We start from the raw sequence: 20,489 nt of genomic DNA, 5'->3' as shown, positions 1-20,489 counted from the left end.
ATTATCAACATTAATTATTATTATTATTTTTACTATAAATAATTATCGTAACTTTAAGATAAATTTTAATCCTATCAATTGCTCAATGCATTTTACGTTATTTATTGTAAATTTATATCAGATATACTTACATATATATTGTTTACAACTACAATCTACAAGTATATGATTGATAACTATTTTGTAATATGTATTTATAGTTATTATAAAAAAATAATTTTTATTATTGTACAGTTTTATTTTATTGCTAAGAAATAATAAATTAATGTTAAGTAATTTGTATTTAAGTTTTTAAAAATTCAAATTAAGTTTTAATAAAATTTCAAATACATACTGAGTCACATTCTACTTTACCGATTGAATTTACGTAAATAATTTAAGCACGTGGGCCAGAACTCGGCAATTTTCTACTATCGAAGTCAGTGGGTGCTGATGTTTATAAACAAACTTGAAATTGTTGATTTTTAAATAAATTTTGAAAGATGTCTGGTAAAAAACGTCCTAAAGTTTGTATCCCTGGTAAGGTTACTCGAAAATGAATGTATGGTTTTATAATAATTAAATAATTTCTAACCTCTGATATTTATCAGGACAACGACTTTGTTTGTCAAGCAGAATAAATGTTGCTGGTGCAGGAACTTACGAAGAAAATGGTTATATTTATTCAAAACTTCTTGGTACTGCTGAATTATTGATAGATAAAAATGTAAGATCATTATTTATTTATTACTAGAGAAAGTTACAATTATTGATGTCATAATCCCGAGTTTTTGTGAGCTAGAAGTAAATTTCCTGGAATTTTATGTTTTCTAAAGGTCATATTTGAATACCCAAGTAGCACAGAGACAACTTTGAGATGTCTTTGAAAAGGACAAGACAAATTTTTTTTTTGTCCCTACGTCATCTTTTTATGATCCTGAAGTTAGCAGACAATTCAAAATTTTCGGATTTTTTTTAAACAAAATATTTACAAAAAAAATAAAAACTAAAAATACGCACATGTAGAAAATTTAAAAAACTACAGGTGCAATTTTTTTCAAATATTTTTTTTTTAAATTTACCGCCTAAAAAAAATCCAAAAATTATTAGACGTCGGCTAACTTCATGATCATATCTTTTTTGGTATAAATACGACATGCAAATGTTGCTTCCGGAGACAGAGAAGAGTTGTGTTGTTTTTCCTGTCTTATTTTAGTTAAAAAGTCATTTAGATGACTTATTTTACATGATCCTGAATGATCCTGAAGTTAACAGACAATTGATCATTTTTGGATTTTTTTTTACAATAAATTTATGAGAAAAAAAAAAAAACTAAAAATATGCACATGTAGAAAATTCAAAAAACTACATGTGCAATTTTTCAAAATACTTTTTTTTTTATTATTTATATTGTAAAAAAAAATCCAAAAATTATTAGACGTCTGTTAACTTCAGTATTTTTTACTGCTATTTTATCACTATTTGTAATTTACTTTTTGTCGTCACTTGTGTTACGTCTTTTAAGTAGACATTTTTTCGGTGACATAAATTTCTGATCGGTTTGTCAACATATTGATGATATGTTTTTGATATGTCAAAAAGTAGCCTAAAAACTGATATCTTATAGTTGTCTCAAAGGCAAGTGTGCTCCTTGGGTATACTTATAACTCAAAATTTTTTACAGAAGACTAGAGAATATTTGAATGGAGTAAAGTCAATAATTGTGATTTTTATTTGATTATTGATAAAAACATTGAGTAGAGGATAACTAGATCCTGAAGTTAGCAGACAATTATTCATTTTCGGGTTTTTTTAAGAAATCAATCACAAAATGAAAAACCAAAAATATGCACTTGTAGAAAATTAAAAAAACTATAGGTGCAATTTTTATAAATATTTTTATATTTATAATTTAATGTTTTTAAAAAAATCAAAAGATTATTAGACTGGAGATTTTTTTAGATTAAGACACTTACAGTTCGTGGTATAAAGGAGCAAAGTATTGTACCAGCACCTGGTGATATTGTCACAGCCATGGTGACACAAGTGAACCAAAGGTTCTGTAAATGCACCATGAAATGTATTGGCGATGTTATTTTATCGCGATCGTACAGAGGAATTTTGAGAAAAGAAGATGTGAGAGCGACTGAAAAAGATAGAGTTGAAATGTACAAATCTTTTCGACCTGGTGATATTATACTTGCTCGTGTTGTATCCTTTTATTTAAAAACATTAAATAATAATAATAATTTTATATTTATTGATCAACTATTTAAATTCTTATTATAATAAAACAGTTACCTATGACAGAAGCACACATCTACTCTTTATCAACGGCTGAAAATGAACTGGGAGTAGTATTAGCTCATAGTGAAGAAGGTATTTATATATTTATGTATTTAAATATTTATTTAAATGTGTTGTAATATTCAAAAATATTTTTCCAGGCGTATCACTGGTTCCAATCAGCTGGACGGAAATGCAGTGTCCAAAGACATTAGTCAAAGAATTCCGAAAAGTTGCTAAAGTCGTACCTGAAAAAGATGCTATGGGTCATGCTGATAAATAATAAATATAAATTATACTTTAAATTACGATTTTTTTTACATTTAAATAAATTCATTTATTTAATAAATTATGAATGTGAACTTGGCGGATTTGAGACATATTTTGAATTAAAAATAAATGAACTAAACAAATAAATTTTTTTAAAAATGCACATACTGATTTCCAATTCTACAAATGCGTATTTTTTTTATTTTTATTGGCTTTACAAATGATTCGCTATTTCTAAATTTTCAAAATTGACTTTTCTCAGCTACATTCAACACTCATCAATAAATTTAATTTTAACTTATTTTCTTCGATGTCCTCTAGAAGATGAAACCATAACAAGTCCATAGAAAAATTTTATTTTTGAGTTCAGACCCATGTCAGGTTGAATGAAAATGGGTGAAGATGGATGAGGATGCCTCTGTCTATGACTTTCTGTGTAAAGGGGACCGTAACTTTGTTCCTGTTGGAAATAACCTATCACAATAAAAACGTTTTTTGTTTATTACGATGTCTTTTAGTAGAAGAAACCATAAAAAGTCCATAAAAAAATTTTATGTTCGAGTTCAGATCCATATTAGGATGAATTAGGATAAATGAAAATGGCACTGTTCTACTTCTATCGATAGTAACCTGTAACTTTGCTCCTATCGGAAATAACCCATCACAATATCTATGTTTTTTGTTTATTATGATGTCCTTTAGTAGAAAACATAATAATAAAAATGTATTATTCGAATCTAGACCCATGTCAGGTATTTTAACTTTTTTTTTATTGACCAACAGTAATTTTAAAATTTTTGAATAAATAAAATGATCCTGAAGTTAGCAGATATTTAAAAATTTTTTAATTTTTGTTTTTCAACAAATCAATTGCAAAAAAATAAAATAAAAATATGCACACGTAGAAAATTTAAAAAACTACAGGTGCAATTTTTTCAAATATTCTTTTTTGACATTTTATCGTCTAAAAAAAAATCCAAAAGTTATTAGACGTCTGCTAACTTCAGTATCATATAAATAAAAAGGTAAGTGGAATAAAAATTTAAAAATTCGTATTTAAATATTTTAAAAATCAGCCCGCGCATTTTTTAAATTTCATTATTTTAATTACCTTATTTATTTATTTAAAATTTATAAATTCTCGCATGTCTGTCACACTCACACTAATTTAAAAAGACAAGTCGTTTATTTGTATTTGAAATGAACACTCAGCGCCATGTCAAGATTTGAACAGCAAGCAAATGTCAGTTTTTTAAATGTGTTTATGTTTAGGTTAACAGGTGTGACGTTTGTTTACAACACATTCCAATAAATTTCTATTGTGGTCCCAGAAAGAGAATAGACCTCGGAAATTCTCTACTACCAAACATTTATGAACTGCGTATGCGCGCAGAAAAGTGGGAGAACATTTAGCACATAAAACATCTAGAGTGGGAGTAAAAACCGACGACACCCGAGGTGCATTTTATTTGCAGGCTGTGCAGATTCAAACGTAAATAATTTAAGCACGTGGGCCAGGACTCGGCAATTTTTTACTATCAAAGTCAGTGGGTGCTGAAGTTTATAAACAAACACTTGAAATTGTTGATGTTTAAATAAATTTTGAAAGATGTCTGATAAAAAACATCCTCTAATTTGTATCCCTGGTAAGATTACTCGAAAATTTATCCACAGTTTTATAATAATTAAATAATTTCTAACCTCTAATATTTTTCAGGACAACGACTTTGTTTGTCAAACAAAATAAATGTTGCTGGTGCAGGAACTTACGAAGAAAATGGTTACATCTATTCAAAACTTGTTGGTACTGTTGAAGTAATGATAGAACAAAATGTAAGATCATTATTTATATGATACTGAAGTTAGCGGACGTCTAATAATTTTTTGATTTTTTTTTAGACGATAAATTATAAAGAAACAAATATTTTTAAAAATTCCACCTGTAGTTTTTTTAATTTTCTACATGTGAAATTTTTAGTTTTTGTTTTTTTTGTAATTAATTGGGTGAAAAAAAAAAATCCAAAAATTACTAATTGTCTGCTAACTTTAGGATCATTTATTTATTTACTTATTACTAGAGAAAGTCCCAATTATTGACGTCATAATCCCGAGTTCTTGTGAGATAGAAGCAAATTTCCTGGAATTTTATATTTTCTAAAGGTCATTTTTGAATATTTAGAACTCAAAAATTTTTAAAGACGACTAGCGAATATTTGAATGAAGTAAAGTCTTAATAATTGGGATTTTCATTCGATTATTGATAAAAATATTGAGTAGAGAACGACTAGATCCTGAAGTTAGCAGACAATTAATCATTTTCGGGTTTTTTTGAGAAATCAATTACAGAAAAAAAATAATCTAAAAATATACACGTGTAGAAAATTAAAAAAACTATATGTGCAATTTTTAAAAATATTTTTATTATTATAATTTATTGTTTTTGAAAAAATTCAAAAATTATTAGACGTTGGTTAATTTCAATATCATTCAAATAACTGGTGATTTTTTCAGGTTAAGACAATTTTGGTACATGGTATCAATAAATTGAGTATTATACCAGCACCTGGTGACTTGGTGACAGCGGTGGTGACCCAAGTCAACCAGCGTTTTGCTAAATGCATTGTGAAATGTATTGGCGATATTATTTTGGCAAGGTCTTACAGAGGAATTTTGAGAAAAGAAGATGTGAGAGCGACTGAAAAAGATAGAGTTGAAATGTACAAATCTTTTCGACCTGGTGATATTATACTTGCTCGTGTTGTATCCTTTTATTTTTGAAAATTAATTAATTACATTAATTATTAAAACTTTATATTTATTGATCAACTATTAAAATTCCTATTATAATAAAACAGTTACCTATGACGGAAGCACATGTATATTCTCTGTCAACTGCGGAGAATGAGCTAGGAGTTGTTCTAGCGCAAAGTGAAGAAGGTATTTATATATTTATATATTTAAATATTTATTTAAATGTGTTGTAATATTTAAAAATATTTTTCCAGGAGTATCCCTGATTCCGATCAGCTGGACGGAAATGCAGTGTCCGAAGACACTAGCTAAAGAATTCCGAAAAGTTGCCAAAGTCGTACCTGAAAAAGATGCTTTGAGTCATGCTGATAAATAATAAATATAAATTATATTTTAAATTAAGTTTTTTTTTTTAATTTAAATAAATTCATTTATTCAATAAATTATGGAAGTGAACTTAGCGGATATGAAACAAATTTTAAATTACTAATAAATGAACTAAAAAGAATTTTTTTTAAAATGTACATACTGATTTACAATTCTACAAATAAGCATTTTTTTATTTTTATTCGATTTTCATTTAATTCGCTATTTCTAAATTTAAAAAATTGACTATTGTAAGCTACACTCACACTCATCAATAAATTTACTGTTAAACTTTTGTTTTTATGTCGTCTAGAAGATGAAACCATAAAAAGTCCATAGAAAAATTTTGTTTTCGAGTTCAGACCTATCTGAGGATAAGTAGAGATGAGTGATGATGACTCTGTCTATGTCTTTCTGTGTAGAGGGGTCCGTAACTTTGCTTCTACTGGAAATAACCCATCACACTAAAAACGTTTTTTCTTTATTACGATGTCCTTTAGTAGAGGGAACCATAAAAAGTTCATAGAAAAATTTTGTTTTCGAATTCAGACCCATATCAGGATGAATTAGAATAAATGAAAACGGCACTGTTCTATTTCTATCGATAGTAACCTGTAACTTTGCTCCTATTGGAAATAACCCATCACAATATTTATGTTTTTTGCTTATTATGATGTCCTTTAGTAGAAAACATTATAATAAAAAGTTATTTTTCGAATCTAGACCCATATCAAGTATTTCAACTTTTTTTTATTGACCAAGAGCAATTTTTAAATTTTTAAATAAATAAAAAGGTACGTGGAATAAAAATTTAAAAATTCGTATTTAAATATTTGAAAAATCAGCCCGCGCATTATTTTTAAATTTCATTATTTTAATTAACTTATTTATTTATTTGAAATTTATAAATTCTCGCATGTCTGTCACACTCACACTAATTCAAAAAGACAAGTCGTTTATTTGTATTTGAAATAAACACTCAGCGCCATGTCAAGATTTTAATGGCAAGCAAATGTCAGTTTTTAAATGTGTTTATGTTTAGGTTAACAGGTGTGACGTTTGTTTACAACAACATTCCAATAAATTAAGTTCATACTTTAATAAAAAATATAAAAGAGTAAAAAAATAAAATTAAATATTTAAAGTCACTGAAAAAAAATAATTATGACTGAATCATTGAATGCAAATGAATTTAAAACTGACCCGACTAATTTTATAACAGGTACGAAAAAATAAATTATTGAATTTAAAAATTCCTATAGTAATTTACTGCATTCTCTTGATTTATTTAATAATTTATATTGTAGAAATACGCAGAATGATGTATGGTTTTGGTGACTGCGCAGAACCTTTACTGGAGTCAGCGAAAATAATAAACAGCGTCGTTTATCGTGAGATGAAAAATATCATATACGAAGCATGCAAAGTAGCTGAGATGCGAGATTCATCAACGATTGAAGACAAAGATGTATTATTTCTTCTGCGTCGCGATAAAATTCAGCTGCAGCGACTGGTTAAATACCTCGACCTCAAAGAATTTAAATCATCTATCAACAAAGTCCTGGAGGCTGAGTCAGTCGACGGATGCCTGAGTACCGAGGACACTAAAAAAAAAAGTTCTCACCACAGGTTCATTGAATCCATTGACAATCTCGGTGATTTGATTGACTCGGATGAGACCGTGGACCTGGTGAAACGCAACCGCGAATTGCGAGCCGAGTTGGCCAGCAGGAAATTAAACACACAACAGTATTTCGAGTACAGCAAAGCAAGATCTGCATCATTTGCCAATAAATTTTCTCCTAAATTTATGAATTGGCTGGCTGGTGACGGTAATATCAATTAATTACTATTTAAATTATCGGTACCAGGGATGGGCAAAATAGGATTTAATAAATACTGAGTATTTAAGTAAAATTAGACTTGAAACCCAAATTAATTATTGGTACGTGTCTAAAAAATACTTATCCTCAGAAACAGAAAAAGTACTAAATAGTTTGTAACTTAGTATTTTTATGATTTATCTATACTAAATACATTGTACTTGGTACTTGAAAGTTGTAGTAAGTACTAAAGACTATTGTACTTTTTACTTAAATTTGATATAAGTACTAAGTATAATTGTAATCATAACTTATAATTGCCACAGTATTTATTAAAAAAAAAATTTTTACTTATTCTATCACTACCAGAACTTGACATACGACGATTGAGACTTGAAATTATAATTTTTAAATATACTATTGCACTCCTAAGATTTTAATAGTCAAATTTATTCATTAGATGATATTAATATATTATTGTCAAATTTATACTGTTTAGTTCAAATAAGTGCACGCGTACAGTTTATGTTTCAGCTTCAAGCAGTAATCTAATCAATCATTTTTATATACCCGTGCAAAAATGATTATATGAAATTTTATAACATCATTTCTTTACGGGTTCTTAAAAAAAAAAAAAAAACTTTTTTCTATTGAGATAAAATTTTAAATAAAAAGTTCTTTTAGAGTTAAAAAGTTGAATCGTTTCGATATATTATTGGCTTAACTTCTATAGTCAATCTAAAAAATACTCTCGGAGTTTTTAATTATTTTTTGTTAGAAATACCAATGATCTAGTACTTAAATGCAACTTATAATCTCAGTACAAATGTACTTAGTACTTGAACCGTTCTATGAGTACAAAAGTATTCTTATTTAGTTGAATAATCAAATACTAAATACTATTGTATTTAGTACTAGGAAAAATTAAAAGTATCAAGTATAAAAGTATTTGTAATTAGATAATAAATAAAATACTAAGTACTTCGGTATGTCGTATTTAGTACTTGTTCGAAATACTAATTACTTACATATTTTTACCCTACAAAAAAAAAATTATTATATATCAAAGTATTTATTACTTAATTAGTACTTAAAATACAAATGTACTTAAGTATGCCCATCACTGATCGGTACTTACTGATAAATTTATTTATTTCAGATAATATAAAAATATCTAAGCCAGTTTATACGATACTGAGCTACCTGGCCTATGAAACAGTCGCACAAATAGTAGATCTAGCTCTTTTGGTTCGGCAGGATCAAAATAAAATTATGGGAGATGCTTTAGACAGATTAAAACTCAATTACTGTAACCCTGTTACTTATAAACCATATCAACATGGCAGAGTACGTAATATTAATTACAGAAAATTATTTAAATTATAGTATACTGATACCAGATTTATATTTAGAGTCCAGCAATAAATCCAATAACACCAGCAGAAATAAACGAAGCTCTCCGACGATTCTGGTCTCCACAACTAGACCAGGTGGGTCCATTTCAACGTCGTTCATTAAACCGGCAGGATCGTAAGTTTCTGTCATTCCAAACTGGATAAATAAAAGTATCATGTAATTTAAATAAATTATTATTAAAATAGTAATAAGTGTTGTACATGTATTACAAAGGTTTTACATTACATTATCTACAATTATTTGCACTAAAATCAGTCAAAAAATAAAGTAAAATAATTATAGTTTATATTTAATTATAAATATCAAGAATTTATACACATGCTAATTTTATTTTTGTATCATGGTGACAAAAGAGTGGAAACGCGGCAGTTGCCCTCAGCTCCTCCAGTGATACATGTTCCTGATTGATTGGCAGTTGACCAGTCGCAACACAGAGTTCCTTTGTGGCCTCCTAGTTCAAGTATTTTTGCTTGAGCTCCTGGTGGCATCTGAAATATATTCACCATTAATTAGTAATTTGATTGATTAATTAATTAATTATATTCCCTGATAGCCAGAGTTGCTGATCAGAAAGTTGGTGTACATGAATTACGATCAACTTGACGATGAGTTATCGGCAACTTTCAATTTTTGTAACTGTTGCCTACAAGTTTCTCAGCAGCTTGGCGATAATTTACTGCCGCAACCTGTCGTCAACTTTCTGAGAAACTTGTAGGCAACAGTTACAGAAGCTGAAAGTTGTCAAGTTTCTCAGAAAGTTGATGACAGGTTGCGGCAGTAGATTATCGCCAAGTTGCTGGAAAATTTGAAGTCAATTTGTAGGCAAAAGTTATAAAAGCTGAAAGTCGTCGTCAAGTTTCTAGGAAAGTTGCGATCAATTTATGGGAAGGCCAACTTTTGCGGCCAACTTGACGACAGGTTACAGCAGTAGATTATCAATAAGTTGCGTGGCAACTTGGCTATCAGGGTCATTATTATTATTCATTATTAAAAATAAATTTAATTAAATTTACCTTGTAGATATTACCACCAGTCTGCGTGCAAAGCAGCATATGATTGCCGCTCTGGTCAAACGTAAACATTTTTCCATGAACGGAATTTTTTTCAATTTTAATTTTAGTCTCCCACATTATTTTCCCCGTCTGATTGAGACTTCTCTGGCACAACTTGCCGTCTTCGCTGAGAACGCAGATATTGGTGTAGTCATTAATTAGCTCGACGTCAATTACTGGACTCAAGTGACACGTGAGATTGTCAATAATTTCATTTCTACGTAGATCGTGGATCAAAAGATTTCCATTTGAGAGACCAGTTATCAGCAGCTGACCATTGTGATTGAATACTGAACAAAGAGCTGTCAGATTTACGTCCATTGGTAATGTTCGTTCGAGTTTACGGGTCTTGACGTCATAAAGCAGAAGTTTGCTTTCACTTGCGTCCGAAACCGAGCAGATAAATGTCGAGTCCAGAGGACTGCAGGTCAGTGAGACGACACGTGAACCCTCGTGTTGAATTTCCCAAAGGGTTTTGCAGTCTCTCGTGTCATGGAGTTGTATTGAGCCGTTGTTATCACCATGCAAAAAATATCTTTCGTTTTTCGATATCCAGTCTAAAGAAGTTACTGCTTTGTTGGAGTTGATTGTCGTTGACGTGAACGTTGCGACAGTTCTAAAAAATTACCAACAATAATAATAATAATAAAATTTACAGAATAATAAATTATTTTGAAAAGTAGAGTTGGTAAATAATTACTTTGGTGAGGGAATAGGTGTCCAGACTTTAATTACACCATCAGCATCTCCAGTGGCCACGTACGAACCGCTCGTGTTGCTTCTGCATTGAATTATTGAAGTCTTGTGCTCCGTATATTCTTCCTATAAATATATTTTCAATTAAAATAAATAATTATCAACAAATAAATTTACTATTTATATAAAATAATTCTCACTTGACTTAGCAGAATGTAATTAGAATCAATTTTGTCTTTTTGTTTGCGTTCGACGGTCGTCTCAATAGAAAAGTCACGTTTTCTTGTTAATCTTGAGTCGCAACTCATGCTCCTTTTTGCAGAATCTCCTTTACTTAAAGAATTAACGCGCCCTTTGGAACAAGTTCTCTTGGTAACTGTCGTGTCCAGTTCACTTTTTTTGTTACTCGACAGAGATTTACGATTCAAAATTGGACTCGAACCTCCGCCGATATTTTTTATCAAACTCCGTAGAGTTTTTGGATTCTCCAGCAGCGGCGATTCTCTGTAAGTCATCATTATTATTATTATTAATTGTCCGTTTTTTTTTTCTTTTTTTAATGCAAAGACATGGACATACTGTGCAATAATATAAAAGTCGTCCATGATTGGCGGATGCTGCGGCGTGGACCCTGGATTAACATCAGCGATATTCTCTATTTTAGCAGATTCACCGAGACACTGCTTGAGAGTTTCATTTTCTTCTTGCAGACGCTTCAATTTATTCGTGTCCTCATCAATGGTAAGAAGTGTAGGTTGTGGCATACACTGTAAAAATTTCCAGAATCTTCTTCCTTTCACCAGCTCCACATTAACTATCATATACGTTTTTATTTTATGTAGATTGAATCAATCGATTCATTTTTATTTACTTATTATTACTAATTATATTTTTAATGTACTTATTGTATTTGTAAATAAAACTCACTTGAAATATCGTTGCCAAAAAATTGTGTAGTGAGACTAGCATCGTGTCCTGCCACTGTTTACTAAAGTACACTGAATAGATTGGATTGTCCTCAGGATTTTTAGTAAATGGAAACGCTAAATTTAAAAAAAAATATAATAACTATAAATTATTTATATTCTTACAGTGGCCCCAAGTTTTCAAAAATTTTCAATGACTCAACTGTCATGGGTATCAAAATTTTATCAGTTAATTAAAATAAAGACAGCGTGGTTGGAATTTTGCTGAGATATAGATTTTTAAAAAAATTACTTGCAGTTGATTTAAATTGGGAGTTGAATGGAATTGGAAAATAAATTTCAGTATAATTACAATTTTCAAATTTTTTAGGATAAAATTTATTCAAAATTTTGTTTAACTCCTAATTGATACCCAAGTAGCAGTTTTTTGACCTAAAGACATCGAAATTTTGACAAAATAAGCAGAAATTTGTCACTAAAAAAATATCTGCTTAAAAGATTTGACGTCTAAATGATTTTTTAATTGAATTGACTTTTCTGGGAAGGAAAAAGAAGACAAATTTCCTGTAACTCTTCGGACTAATATCTATATGTCTTATTTATATAAAAAAATTTGATTTTAAAACCAAAAGCGAAATTTGTAAATAATTTTTTTAAAATTCTGTCTCGACAAAATTGTCCTTTTTTCAATGAATGCTATAATTTTTTTATGACAGTAAAGTTAGCAGATATTTGAAATTGAAAAAAATTTTTTTTAACAGATAAATAATAAAAAAAAAATTTTTCTAAAAAAATGCACATGTCGAAAATTTCATAAACTATACGTGCAATTTTTCAAAATATTTTTTTTAATATTTATTTTTTTCTTAAAAAAGAATCAAAAAAATTTTAAATGCCTGCTAACTTTATTGTCATAATTTTTTTTAATTCATTAATAACATTTTAATACGATTGACAGTTGAGTAATTGCGTATTTTGAAAAATTGGGGGAGGGGGCACTGTAAGAATGCTTGTAATTTGAAAAAATGAGTATTAATTTATTTAAAAATTCATACCAAACCACTCTTTCCACTCCGAGTGTCCCTGTAACTCCGGTGTCATTTTAGAAAAAAATTCATGAACACGGTCCTGCTTATTATTAACCGTCGCATTAACGAGATACATTTTAAGTACAGAATTTTCAAGTTTCCTAACACTAGGAACAAAATGATTTTCTAATCGGCAAAACATTCGTGTGTCCAAGTGACCCCACAGTTCTCTCAAAGACGTCAAATCAAATGTGTAAATGTACTGCATCATCTGATCGACAATTTTGTCAACCTAAAAAAAAAATATTTAAATTCATTAATAAACAAAATTTTTAAAATAAAACCGCCAATTTATGAATAATGGATTTTTAAAAATTATTACCCGAAAGCCTTTTTCTTTTTCAGATTTCAATTCATTGTCAAATGCCCTCAATGTTTGACTGAATCCGCGGAATAATAAATACTCTTTTACTAATTCATCAACATACTGTACGTGCGACATAATGAACCCAAATATATTTAACAGATAATAATTATTATTTATTTACAGGATCCAATGTCATATATTTCCCATCATCAACTCATCAGCAATCACTGAGCACTCTTACTGACCACAGATCACTTGCTTCAGGCTCCAGACGCCGATCTCTGATCTTGATTACTGTTTACTTGTAATTACGTTTACTTGGCTTTATGATTGTACTGGTACTGGTGCTGTAGCTGCTTTAAACCCAAATGTATATTTGCGATGGCAGTTTATATATATACGTGTAAGTAGTGCTTGCGCGTACTGACATTAAGTCACGGCACGGTCGCATCAAACGCTACTGCGGACATTGTGACGTCATATCGGTAGCTACATGTATACATACATATACGAATTATTATTATTATCAACTATTGTGTCAATACATCCCCTCATCTTCATCTTCATCCTCATCCTCATCCTCATCTTCATCCTCGTCCTCATCCTCATTCTCATTCTCATCTGTTATATTTTTTTTTGTTTGCTAGATCATTGTAAATATTTGAATAGATTTTTTTCTGGAGCGAAGTACTTACGATTATTTATTACTTCAGTTACTGCAATACTGTACAGAATAATATTTTCAACGTTGCATAATTCCGAGACCAATTGATACAATAGCGTGAAAATTTTATGGATTCGTCAATACTCGAGATCTAGTTTTTTTATCCAAGGAAATTATCCAATTATTGATAGAGTAAAAATTATTTATATTTTATTTTATTAATAAAAATTAAAAAAAATTATTTTATTAATGCAGAAAAAAATTTTTTGACAAATTAATTAATTGAAATAATGAAATTTAAAAAAATGCGCGTATTATTTTTCAAATATTTAAATATGCATTTACAATTTTTATTCCAAGTACTTGGATTTTATTCATTTATTCAAAAATTTGTAAATTGTCGCTTGTCTGCTACATTCATACTCATTAAATATAAGTATTGTTTTTTTTTTAATTGAAATTAATGGACCATTTTACATAACACGAGTGGAATAAAGAAAAGTCAAGAGCTTCCTTGAATTATTTGCTAGATTAAATGCGATTGAGTTTTAAAAAATAACGACAACGATATAAATGAAATTTAAAATTAAAATATATTTATTTGAACGGATTTAATTTAAAAAAATTTAATTATTGTACATCTAAGTTTATTATTTTATTTATAAAGGCACAATATTCCTGAATAAGCACAGGCATTTCGCATTGAACAATTTATTTTCACAGCGTGTTGCGAAAAATGCGTGATTAGATTTTTTGGTTGAGTCTCTTTGGCTTAATAGTTAAATTAAATTTTTAAAAAATAATAATAATGATAATAATAATTAGATAACAATAGTAAATGTATCAATGCAGTAAGTTTGAATGAGAAATAAAAAAACAATAAATAAATTACAAGTCAATGTCTTCTTCATGAGCTTTCGGAGCTTTTATCTCATCAGTATCTTTAATCTCATTGTCCTCTTCTTTAATAGTCGCGTGAACTTGTGCCACTTCGACTGGCTGCGGTACAGCCGGTTCTATCGATCCGTCGTCCTCGACGACTTCAAAACCAATGGTGGCGCCTATCTTTTGAGTTGCTTGTTTAAATGAGTCTGACAATATTACCTGCAATTATTTATTTACATATCATTTTTTTCATTATTTTAATTATACACTAACAATATATGGTAAAAAATTTGGAGTAAATTTCAAGTGATCTGGATTTTATTTAAATTCGCATTCACTCCGAATCGGAGTCACGGAATTTTAATAAAATTCGCTCCGCATGTGAAGTAAATAGAAAATTTATTTTTCACTGGAGTGATTCCGGAGTGATTTGGATTTTATTGAAATCCGCATTCACTCCAAATCAGAGTTACGGAATTTTTTAAAAATTCGTTCCGCATATGAAGTAAATAGAAAATTTATTTTTCACCGGAGTGATTTCGGAATGATCTGGATTTTATTTAAATTCGCATTCACTTCGAATCGGAGTTTTGATATTTAAATAAAGCCGCTTCAAATTCACTCCGCAATTTTTTTTTAAAGGGTAATAATTTATTACCTGAACAACATTTATACACATCGATGTTAAAGCTAGACCAAACACTAAGTAGACTATTGAACACATCATGTAAATAGGATGCTGTAAACATAAACATATTCATTAACAATAAACTAATTAACAAATTAATAATACTATTTAATTAATATAATTTTTAAAATTAAAAATACAATCCTGCGTCAGCAATTTTTATCTTACCATCTGTTTCCAGCGTGAAAAAAAAATGCAAAATGAGCAAATTAAAATTTTAATTATGCAAAAAACTAAACATCGTACGAGCATTCAAGTACACCAACGATGTAACATTAAAATAACACTAATTATAAAATATTAAAACATAAATTTATTTACTTTACCTTCGGTACGTAGTCACCGAAGCCAATTGTGCTCATTGATATAAAAACAAAGTAGAAGCTTTCAAAAAAGCCCCATTGTTCCCATATATTGTACGCAGTCGCTCCAACAAATATGTAAGCTATCAATATAGTGATGGCAACGGAAATAGGCAAATTAAATTCGTCGTTAATGGCAAAGTTTGACAGCTCAGGTGTAGCTGGAGTACCAGGTTGGATTGGAACATTTGCGTCAACGTTAAGAACTGTTTGTTGTTTACGCATCTCGGCAAGTTCGTCGGGAGTCATTTGGGACGGACGTCTGAATGTCGCGAGATCGTAAACCAGTTGGACGCCTTTCATAACTTCCTGACAATTTAAATAAATTTATAAAGTAACAATAAGTTAATTTAATTATTAATTGTCAAATTATGGTTATTACTTGAACGGGAGCAGTTTTTCGTACTCTTCTACAACTTCCTGTGTAATAAACTCTCCTTACAAAAGCCCAGAGGAATTTAATGCCTCTTGTAAATAATTTACCAAAGTCGGCGAGTATGATAAGGAACATCGGGATACCAAAAATCGCGTAAATTATAGTGATAGCTCGGCCTGTTGTCGTACTAGGTGATATATGACCATATCCTGAATTTTTAGAAATAATTATTATTCTTATTATTGATTATATGCACGGAAAAAAATAAATAGTAAATGCAACATGATGCAGTCTTGGTAAATAAACATGATGAAATCATGTTGCATCCACATGATTTGTCATGTTGCGGTAGCATGAGAAAAATCATGTGGCAGCAACGTGATTTTCATGTAGCCTTAATAGCATAAAATTAAGCTGCAACAACTAAATATTTATGCTTCAGAAAAATTATTTATTATCAAGCAACTAGATTTTTTCGGATTTATAATATTGCAGATGAAAATTAGAGTAAATTATCAAATTAAATCATTTGTGAATGATATTTTTGCTTAAGGGGTTAGGGGTAGTCAGGATTTTCAAAAAATCGATTTTTTGCTTGATAACAAATAATTTTTCTGAAGCATAAATATTTAGTTTTTGCGGCTTAATTTTATGCTATTAAGGCTACATGAAATTCATGTTGCTGCCACATGATTTTCTCATGATACCGCAACATGATTATCATGTAGCTAAAACATGACAAATCATGTTGCTGCCACATGATTTTCTCATGTTTATTTACCAAGACTGCATCATGTTGCATTTACTATATATTTTTTTCCATGTGGATATTTAGGATAAGTCTTAATTTATTAATGAATAAGCCAACTATTAATGCTAAGGCCTCACATATTTAAACGTCTAGCGCCAAAAATGCACTAAAATAAAAATTTTTAGTAGGGATAACAATAGAAATTAATAGAAATAAACAGTACACATTTTTCACTGCTATTAAAACTTTAAAAAAATTTGATTTTACTTTATTTTTAAAAAAATCCACGTGATCTACAACACTAAGAAGTTTTACGTCATAAACTACACTAATTATTTTTCTAAGATTTTTAAATCAAAATATTAGAACCCGGCTTGACGTACGATAACTACAACTCTATTTTACAAGAATTTTTTCTAATTTTACAAATCGTTCAGCATTTACTGGAGATGTGCTTTTTGATAAAGTTACAGATAAAGTGAAATATAATTTTTTGTAAAGTTTTAATACCAATAAATAATGTGTGCTATTTATTTTTATTACTTTTTAGTGTTATCCCTAGTAAAAAAATTTGTTTTAGCGGATTTTTGGCGCTGCTAGATGCATGTAAGGCCGATTAATCTAGTATAGGACACGTCTCACCAATAGTGGTGATAACAGTGAGACAATAAACAACGGCATTGAGAAAGCTCCAACTTTTTTGCCCGCTGTATGAATGCACCCCAGCTTCATGTGCGACATGTAGCTGTTCTTCAAATTCCATTAGCTTCTTTCTCGCCATACTTTTCCAATCGTCTTCCCGCATATTGTGACTGTAACTCCAGAGACTGTCAAGAAAATCGCGCTTAACCCGTTTTACTCCACACTTGTAGAATGTCTCGAAAGCTCCTTCAGTAAAACGGAAGATAAAAGCTCCGAGACCACAGTAGATAATCATCAATATCAACTGGACAATACATTTATTCCTGCTCTTGCGGATGTAATAAACTTCCCGAGGATTTTGATAAACGAAAGCACGAAACTCGGCTTTTATATCTGAGAAAAGTCGTATAAATTCTAGTAGCTTTGATCGGGATTTCGGAAGCACTTTTTCAGATTCAATAAGTATTTGTTTATCTTTTTCAGGTTCAGCAACAATCTCAGCTGGTTTATCATCTCTTTTTCTAAAGCAAAACCATGACCATAATCCTGAAATACTTTTTTTAATACCCGTTTCTTCAACTTGTTCATCTTTCTCGCGTACTTTTTTTTTCTTACGTTTCCTCAACGCAGCTTCAATTTTCGGATTTACATAGTCATCAATCTCAACATCGAGAATTCCCAATTCTCTTCTCTCATAATAATCTCTCTCTGCTTTCTTAAAGTCTTCAATAAGACTATCGCTACTCAACGGTATAATTTGTTTGCCAACAAGTGTCAGTGTACCCGAATAGACAACCGGTATTTCATCAGCACATTCCGCCTCTTTATTATGTTTATCTTTATTATCATTATCTCTATCTTTATCTTTCCTCGCTCGTCGAGATTTACGTTTTCTCTCTTCAAAATCACTTTTACTAGACCTGTCATCCTCAGCAAGACTCGAGTCACTTGATCTCCGTCGTTCTTTTGAACGTTTGTTTCTTCGTCGAGACGGTGCTTTATCTCCATGTGACGACGACGATGATGACGATTTGATCCGCCTACCCGACTCTGTTCTATTTTCGTTCATCAAAGTATTAGTAGCAGTAGCAGCAGCAACAGTACTCTCTGCTGGGTGATTCTCATCAATAAGTTCTCTCTCTGATTGTGTCAAGTCTTTCTTGTTATTATTATCAACTTTAAGCTCTATTTGATTTTCACTTTTGTCTGAAACTTCTGTGTGTGTTTGCTTCTTAGTCTCAACAACATTCACTATTTGTTCTTTATTTATTGACGAAGGACTTGGCGAGTGTGAGGACTTAAATCTTCTATCAACAAATAATTCTTCCATTTTCTCAGTATCCTCGACCATTTGTTCCATTCGCGCTCGCGCTTCCAATATTTGTTTATCTTCTTCATCATTATCATCATTAAGTTCTTTGGCTGCTACTATTGCTGCTGCTGCCATTGCTCGTGAGGGTTCTGGAGTTTTATCACGTTTTCTAGCAGCAGCTTTACGACGTCTGTGCACTGTATAACTGTCCTCCATGTTGATAACGATGCTCGTTGCGATGTACAAAAGACAAGACTGAAGAAGACGAAAATAAAGCTCGAGCTCCCACCATCGCTGCCACGATCAACGACACGACCACCACCAGTCGCGAGTGCACCCGCACTTATTTAGTTTTTAAAAATCACCGAGATGACATCCAACCACATTTAACAGTTTATTAAAATATCTTTAACATTCCTCAAGAAATTTATAAATACGCATCATTATCACTCTAGAATACGTTATTTAATATGTCATTCATTTGTCACATACCGCAGCTTTAAATACTAAATATCACATTTAGAACAGGTCAACAGCTAAAATTACAATGAATTTTGTCTATTTCAGATCTTCATATTTCCTTAACTTTATTTTTTCCTTCATCTTTATCTTCTTACATAAGCTGTCATATTCCCGAAATAGGACGCGTGGGATCTTTGCATTTGCGCCGCGAAAAAAATTACAAGAAAATTAAATTTTAAAAAATAAAATAAATAATGTAACGCGTATCACAAGGAAACATATATCTTTAAAAATATATAAATGTAAATTTATAAATTTAAAAAAAACTTTCCCTGAATTTAAATCTCGCGCTGCGAATAAATTACTCGCTTTTTAATACTTAAAAATAATCAGTACTCACCAATGGTCGTGTATATGGTACCAGCATAAAACATGGCATTCCAGAATGTCCAAATTTTGTCATTTTCATTCATCAATCCGTACTTATAGTGTTCTTTCAACTTTGATTCGTAGTCCATTAGTTGATTGGCCGCTTTACCTCGCCACCTGTCTGGTTGATCGAACAAATCTTTATCTTCACAGTATTCTCTGATAACTCGAACTGTTTCGTTCCTGTCTTTTCTGATGTCCCGTAAAATTTGTTCCTCATTATGACCCTCGATGTAGACGAATATGAAAGCTCCGGCGATGCTGTACAGCAACACAACCACGAAGAGAAAGATATGAGTGAACCAGCGTTTACTCCACGAGCTCACCTTAAATGGTAATTTATGTATTTATATATACATCAGCTGACAATTAATTGTTTATAAAATATATATATATACCTTTTCGTACAACCAAAATGCGCATTTCTCACCAAGACTCAAACCAGACTTTGTAAAATCTTTTATCCCTCTGAATTGTGCGAAGACAAATTCACTGGCTTTATTGACATACACGACATTTGGCTGACCGGATACTGGAGTTATGGGTATCGGAGTTTGTCCGTATGGTGTTGCCATATATCCAGTAGGGGTTTGAGCATAGTGACTAAATTGTCCGGGCACAGGTAATTTTATTTTAGGCCGAAGCGGGACTTTTCTATTTTTCGGTGAATCAGACATCGTTTATTCTAATCACTTGATCTTTTATTTCAATATAGAATTCTACGTAACTGGTCTCATCTGAAAATATATGTACAAATGAATACTGTTTTATTTAAATATTTAATGAATAATAAATGTACTTACTGCGTGGAAAGTTAATTATTGTCTAGTTTGAATAGCTAAGGGATTAATAATTAGGGTTGTTTTTTACATCGATTTAATTTTGAATAAAAACCAGATCGACTTGGTGCCGCGGCGACGTCGCGACATCGACTGAACACAAATGTTGACCCCGTGTC

The 20,489-nt window shown here is 30.4% G+C and overlaps 5 protein-coding genes across 5 annotated transcripts; 3 read left to right on the top strand and 2 right to left on the bottom strand.

The window, feature by feature from the left end:
• Positions 1-360: 360 nt before the first annotated feature.
• Positions 361-2,690, top strand: LOC130678063 (exosome complex component CSL4-like). The gene is made up of 5 exons (XM_057485071.1): positions 361-519; positions 591-706; positions 1,942-2,190; positions 2,277-2,358; positions 2,427-2,690. Exons 1-5 carry the CDS (start codon positions 483-485, stop codon positions 2,546-2,548), a joined length of 606 nt encoding a protein of 201 aa, XP_057341054.1. The 5' UTR covers positions 361-482; the 3' UTR covers positions 2,549-2,690.
• A 1,116-nt stretch (positions 2,691-3,806) lies between these two features.
• LOC130678064 (exosome complex component CSL4-like) lies at positions 3,807-5,832 on the top strand. Its single transcript, XM_057485072.1, has 5 exons — positions 3,807-4,181; positions 4,253-4,368; positions 5,047-5,295; positions 5,391-5,472; positions 5,541-5,832. The coding sequence occupies exons 1-5, from the start codon at positions 4,145-4,147 to the stop codon at positions 5,660-5,662; spliced, it is 606 nt and encodes a 201-aa protein (XP_057341055.1). The 5' UTR covers positions 3,807-4,144; the 3' UTR covers positions 5,663-5,832.
• Positions 5,833-6,682: 850 nt separating this feature from the next.
• LOC130678062 (transcription initiation protein SPT3 homolog) lies at positions 6,683-9,075 on the top strand. Its single transcript, XM_057485070.1, has 4 exons — positions 6,683-6,874; positions 6,960-7,484; positions 8,635-8,822; positions 8,888-9,075. The coding sequence occupies exons 1-4, from the start codon at positions 6,817-6,819 to the stop codon at positions 9,032-9,034; spliced, it is 918 nt and encodes a 305-aa protein (XP_057341053.1). The 5' UTR covers positions 6,683-6,816; the 3' UTR covers positions 9,035-9,075.
• Positions 9,049-13,391, bottom strand: LOC130678058 (WD repeat-containing protein 91). Its single transcript, XM_057485063.1, has 8 exons — positions 12,976-13,391; positions 12,621-12,885; positions 11,567-11,682; positions 11,219-11,406; positions 10,840-11,143; positions 10,644-10,765; positions 9,905-10,559; positions 9,049-9,379 (listed from the first exon to the last, which is right to left on the bottom strand). Exons 1-8 carry the CDS (start codon positions 13,093-13,095, stop codon positions 9,230-9,232), a joined length of 1,920 nt encoding a protein of 639 aa, XP_057341046.1. The 5' UTR covers positions 13,096-13,391; the 3' UTR covers positions 9,049-9,229.
• An 807-nt stretch (positions 13,392-14,198) lies between these two features.
• Positions 14,199-19,308, bottom strand: LOC130678052 (uncharacterized). Its single transcript, XM_057485047.1, has 5 exons — positions 17,329-19,308; positions 15,942-16,144; positions 15,524-15,868; positions 15,168-15,248; positions 14,199-14,728 (listed from the first exon to the last, which is right to left on the bottom strand). Exons 1-5 carry the CDS (start codon positions 18,854-18,856, stop codon positions 14,513-14,515), a joined length of 2,373 nt encoding a protein of 790 aa, XP_057341030.1. The 5' UTR covers positions 18,857-19,308; the 3' UTR covers positions 14,199-14,512.
• Positions 19,309-20,489: the final 1,181 nt, after the last annotated feature.

The sequence above is a fragment of the Microplitis mediator genome, chromosome 11, assembly GCF_029852145.1.
Source record: "Microplitis mediator isolate UGA2020A chromosome 11, iyMicMedi2.1, whole genome shotgun sequence".
Taxonomy (NCBI): domain Eukaryota; kingdom Metazoa; phylum Arthropoda; class Insecta; order Hymenoptera; family Braconidae; genus Microplitis; species Microplitis mediator.
The sequence above is the reverse complement of the archived record's forward strand: the minus strand, read 5'-3'. Positions and strand labels throughout refer to the sequence as shown.

Bases quoted from the DNA above. Each gene is read 5' to 3' on its own strand.
- LOC130678063 (XM_057485071.1), top strand. From the start codon at position 483: ATGTCTGGTAAAAAACGTCCTAAAGTTTGTATCCCTG. The intron at 2,191-2,276 runs GTATCCTTTTAT...ATAATAAAACAG, and splicing joins ATATTATACTTGCTCGTGTT to TTACCTATGACAGAAGCACA. The intron at 2,359-2,426 runs GTATTTATATAT...ATATTTTTCCAG, and splicing joins ATTAGCTCATAGTGAAGAAG to GCGTATCACTGGTTCCAATC.
- LOC130678064 (XM_057485072.1), top strand. From the start codon at position 4,145: ATGTCTGATAAAAAACATCCTCTAATTTGTATCCCTG. The intron at 4,182-4,252 runs GTAAGATTACTC...AATATTTTTCAG, and splicing joins TCCTCTAATTTGTATCCCTG to GACAACGACTTTGTTTGTCA. The intron at 4,369-5,046 runs GTAAGATCATTA...TGATTTTTTCAG, and splicing joins AAGTAATGATAGAACAAAAT to GTTAAGACAATTTTGGTACA.
- LOC130678062 (XM_057485070.1), top strand. From the start codon at position 6,817: ATGACTGAATCATTGAATGCAAATGAATTTAAAACTGACCCGACTAAT. The intron at 7,485-8,634 runs GTAATATCAATT...TATTTATTTCAG, and splicing joins GAATTGGCTGGCTGGTGACG to ATAATATAAAAATATCTAAG. The intron at 8,823-8,887 runs GTACGTAATATT...ATTTATATTTAG, and splicing joins AACCATATCAACATGGCAGA to AGTCCAGCAATAAATCCAAT.
- LOC130678058 (XM_057485063.1), bottom strand. From the start codon at position 13,095: ATGTCGCACGTACAGTATGTTGATGAATTAGTAAAAGAGTATTTATTA. The intron at 11,144-11,218 runs GTATGTCCATGT...GATGACTTACAG, and splicing joins GACTTTTATATTATTGCACA to AGAATCGCCGCTGCTGGAGA. The intron at 9,380-9,904 runs GTAAATTTAATT...AATATATTTCAG, and splicing joins CTGGTGGTAATATCTACAAG to ATGCCACCAGGAGCTCAAGC.
- LOC130678052 (XM_057485047.1), bottom strand. From the start codon at position 18,856: ATGGAGGACAGTTATACAGTGCACAGACGTCGTAAAGCTGCTGCTAGA. The intron at 16,145-17,328 runs GTGAGACGTGTC...CTAAAAATTCAG, and splicing joins CACTGTTATCACCACTATTG to GATATGGTCATATATCACCT. The intron at 15,869-15,941 runs GTAATAACCATA...TTAAATTGTCAG, and splicing joins GAAAAACTGCTCCCGTTCAA to GAAGTTATGAAAGGCGTCCA.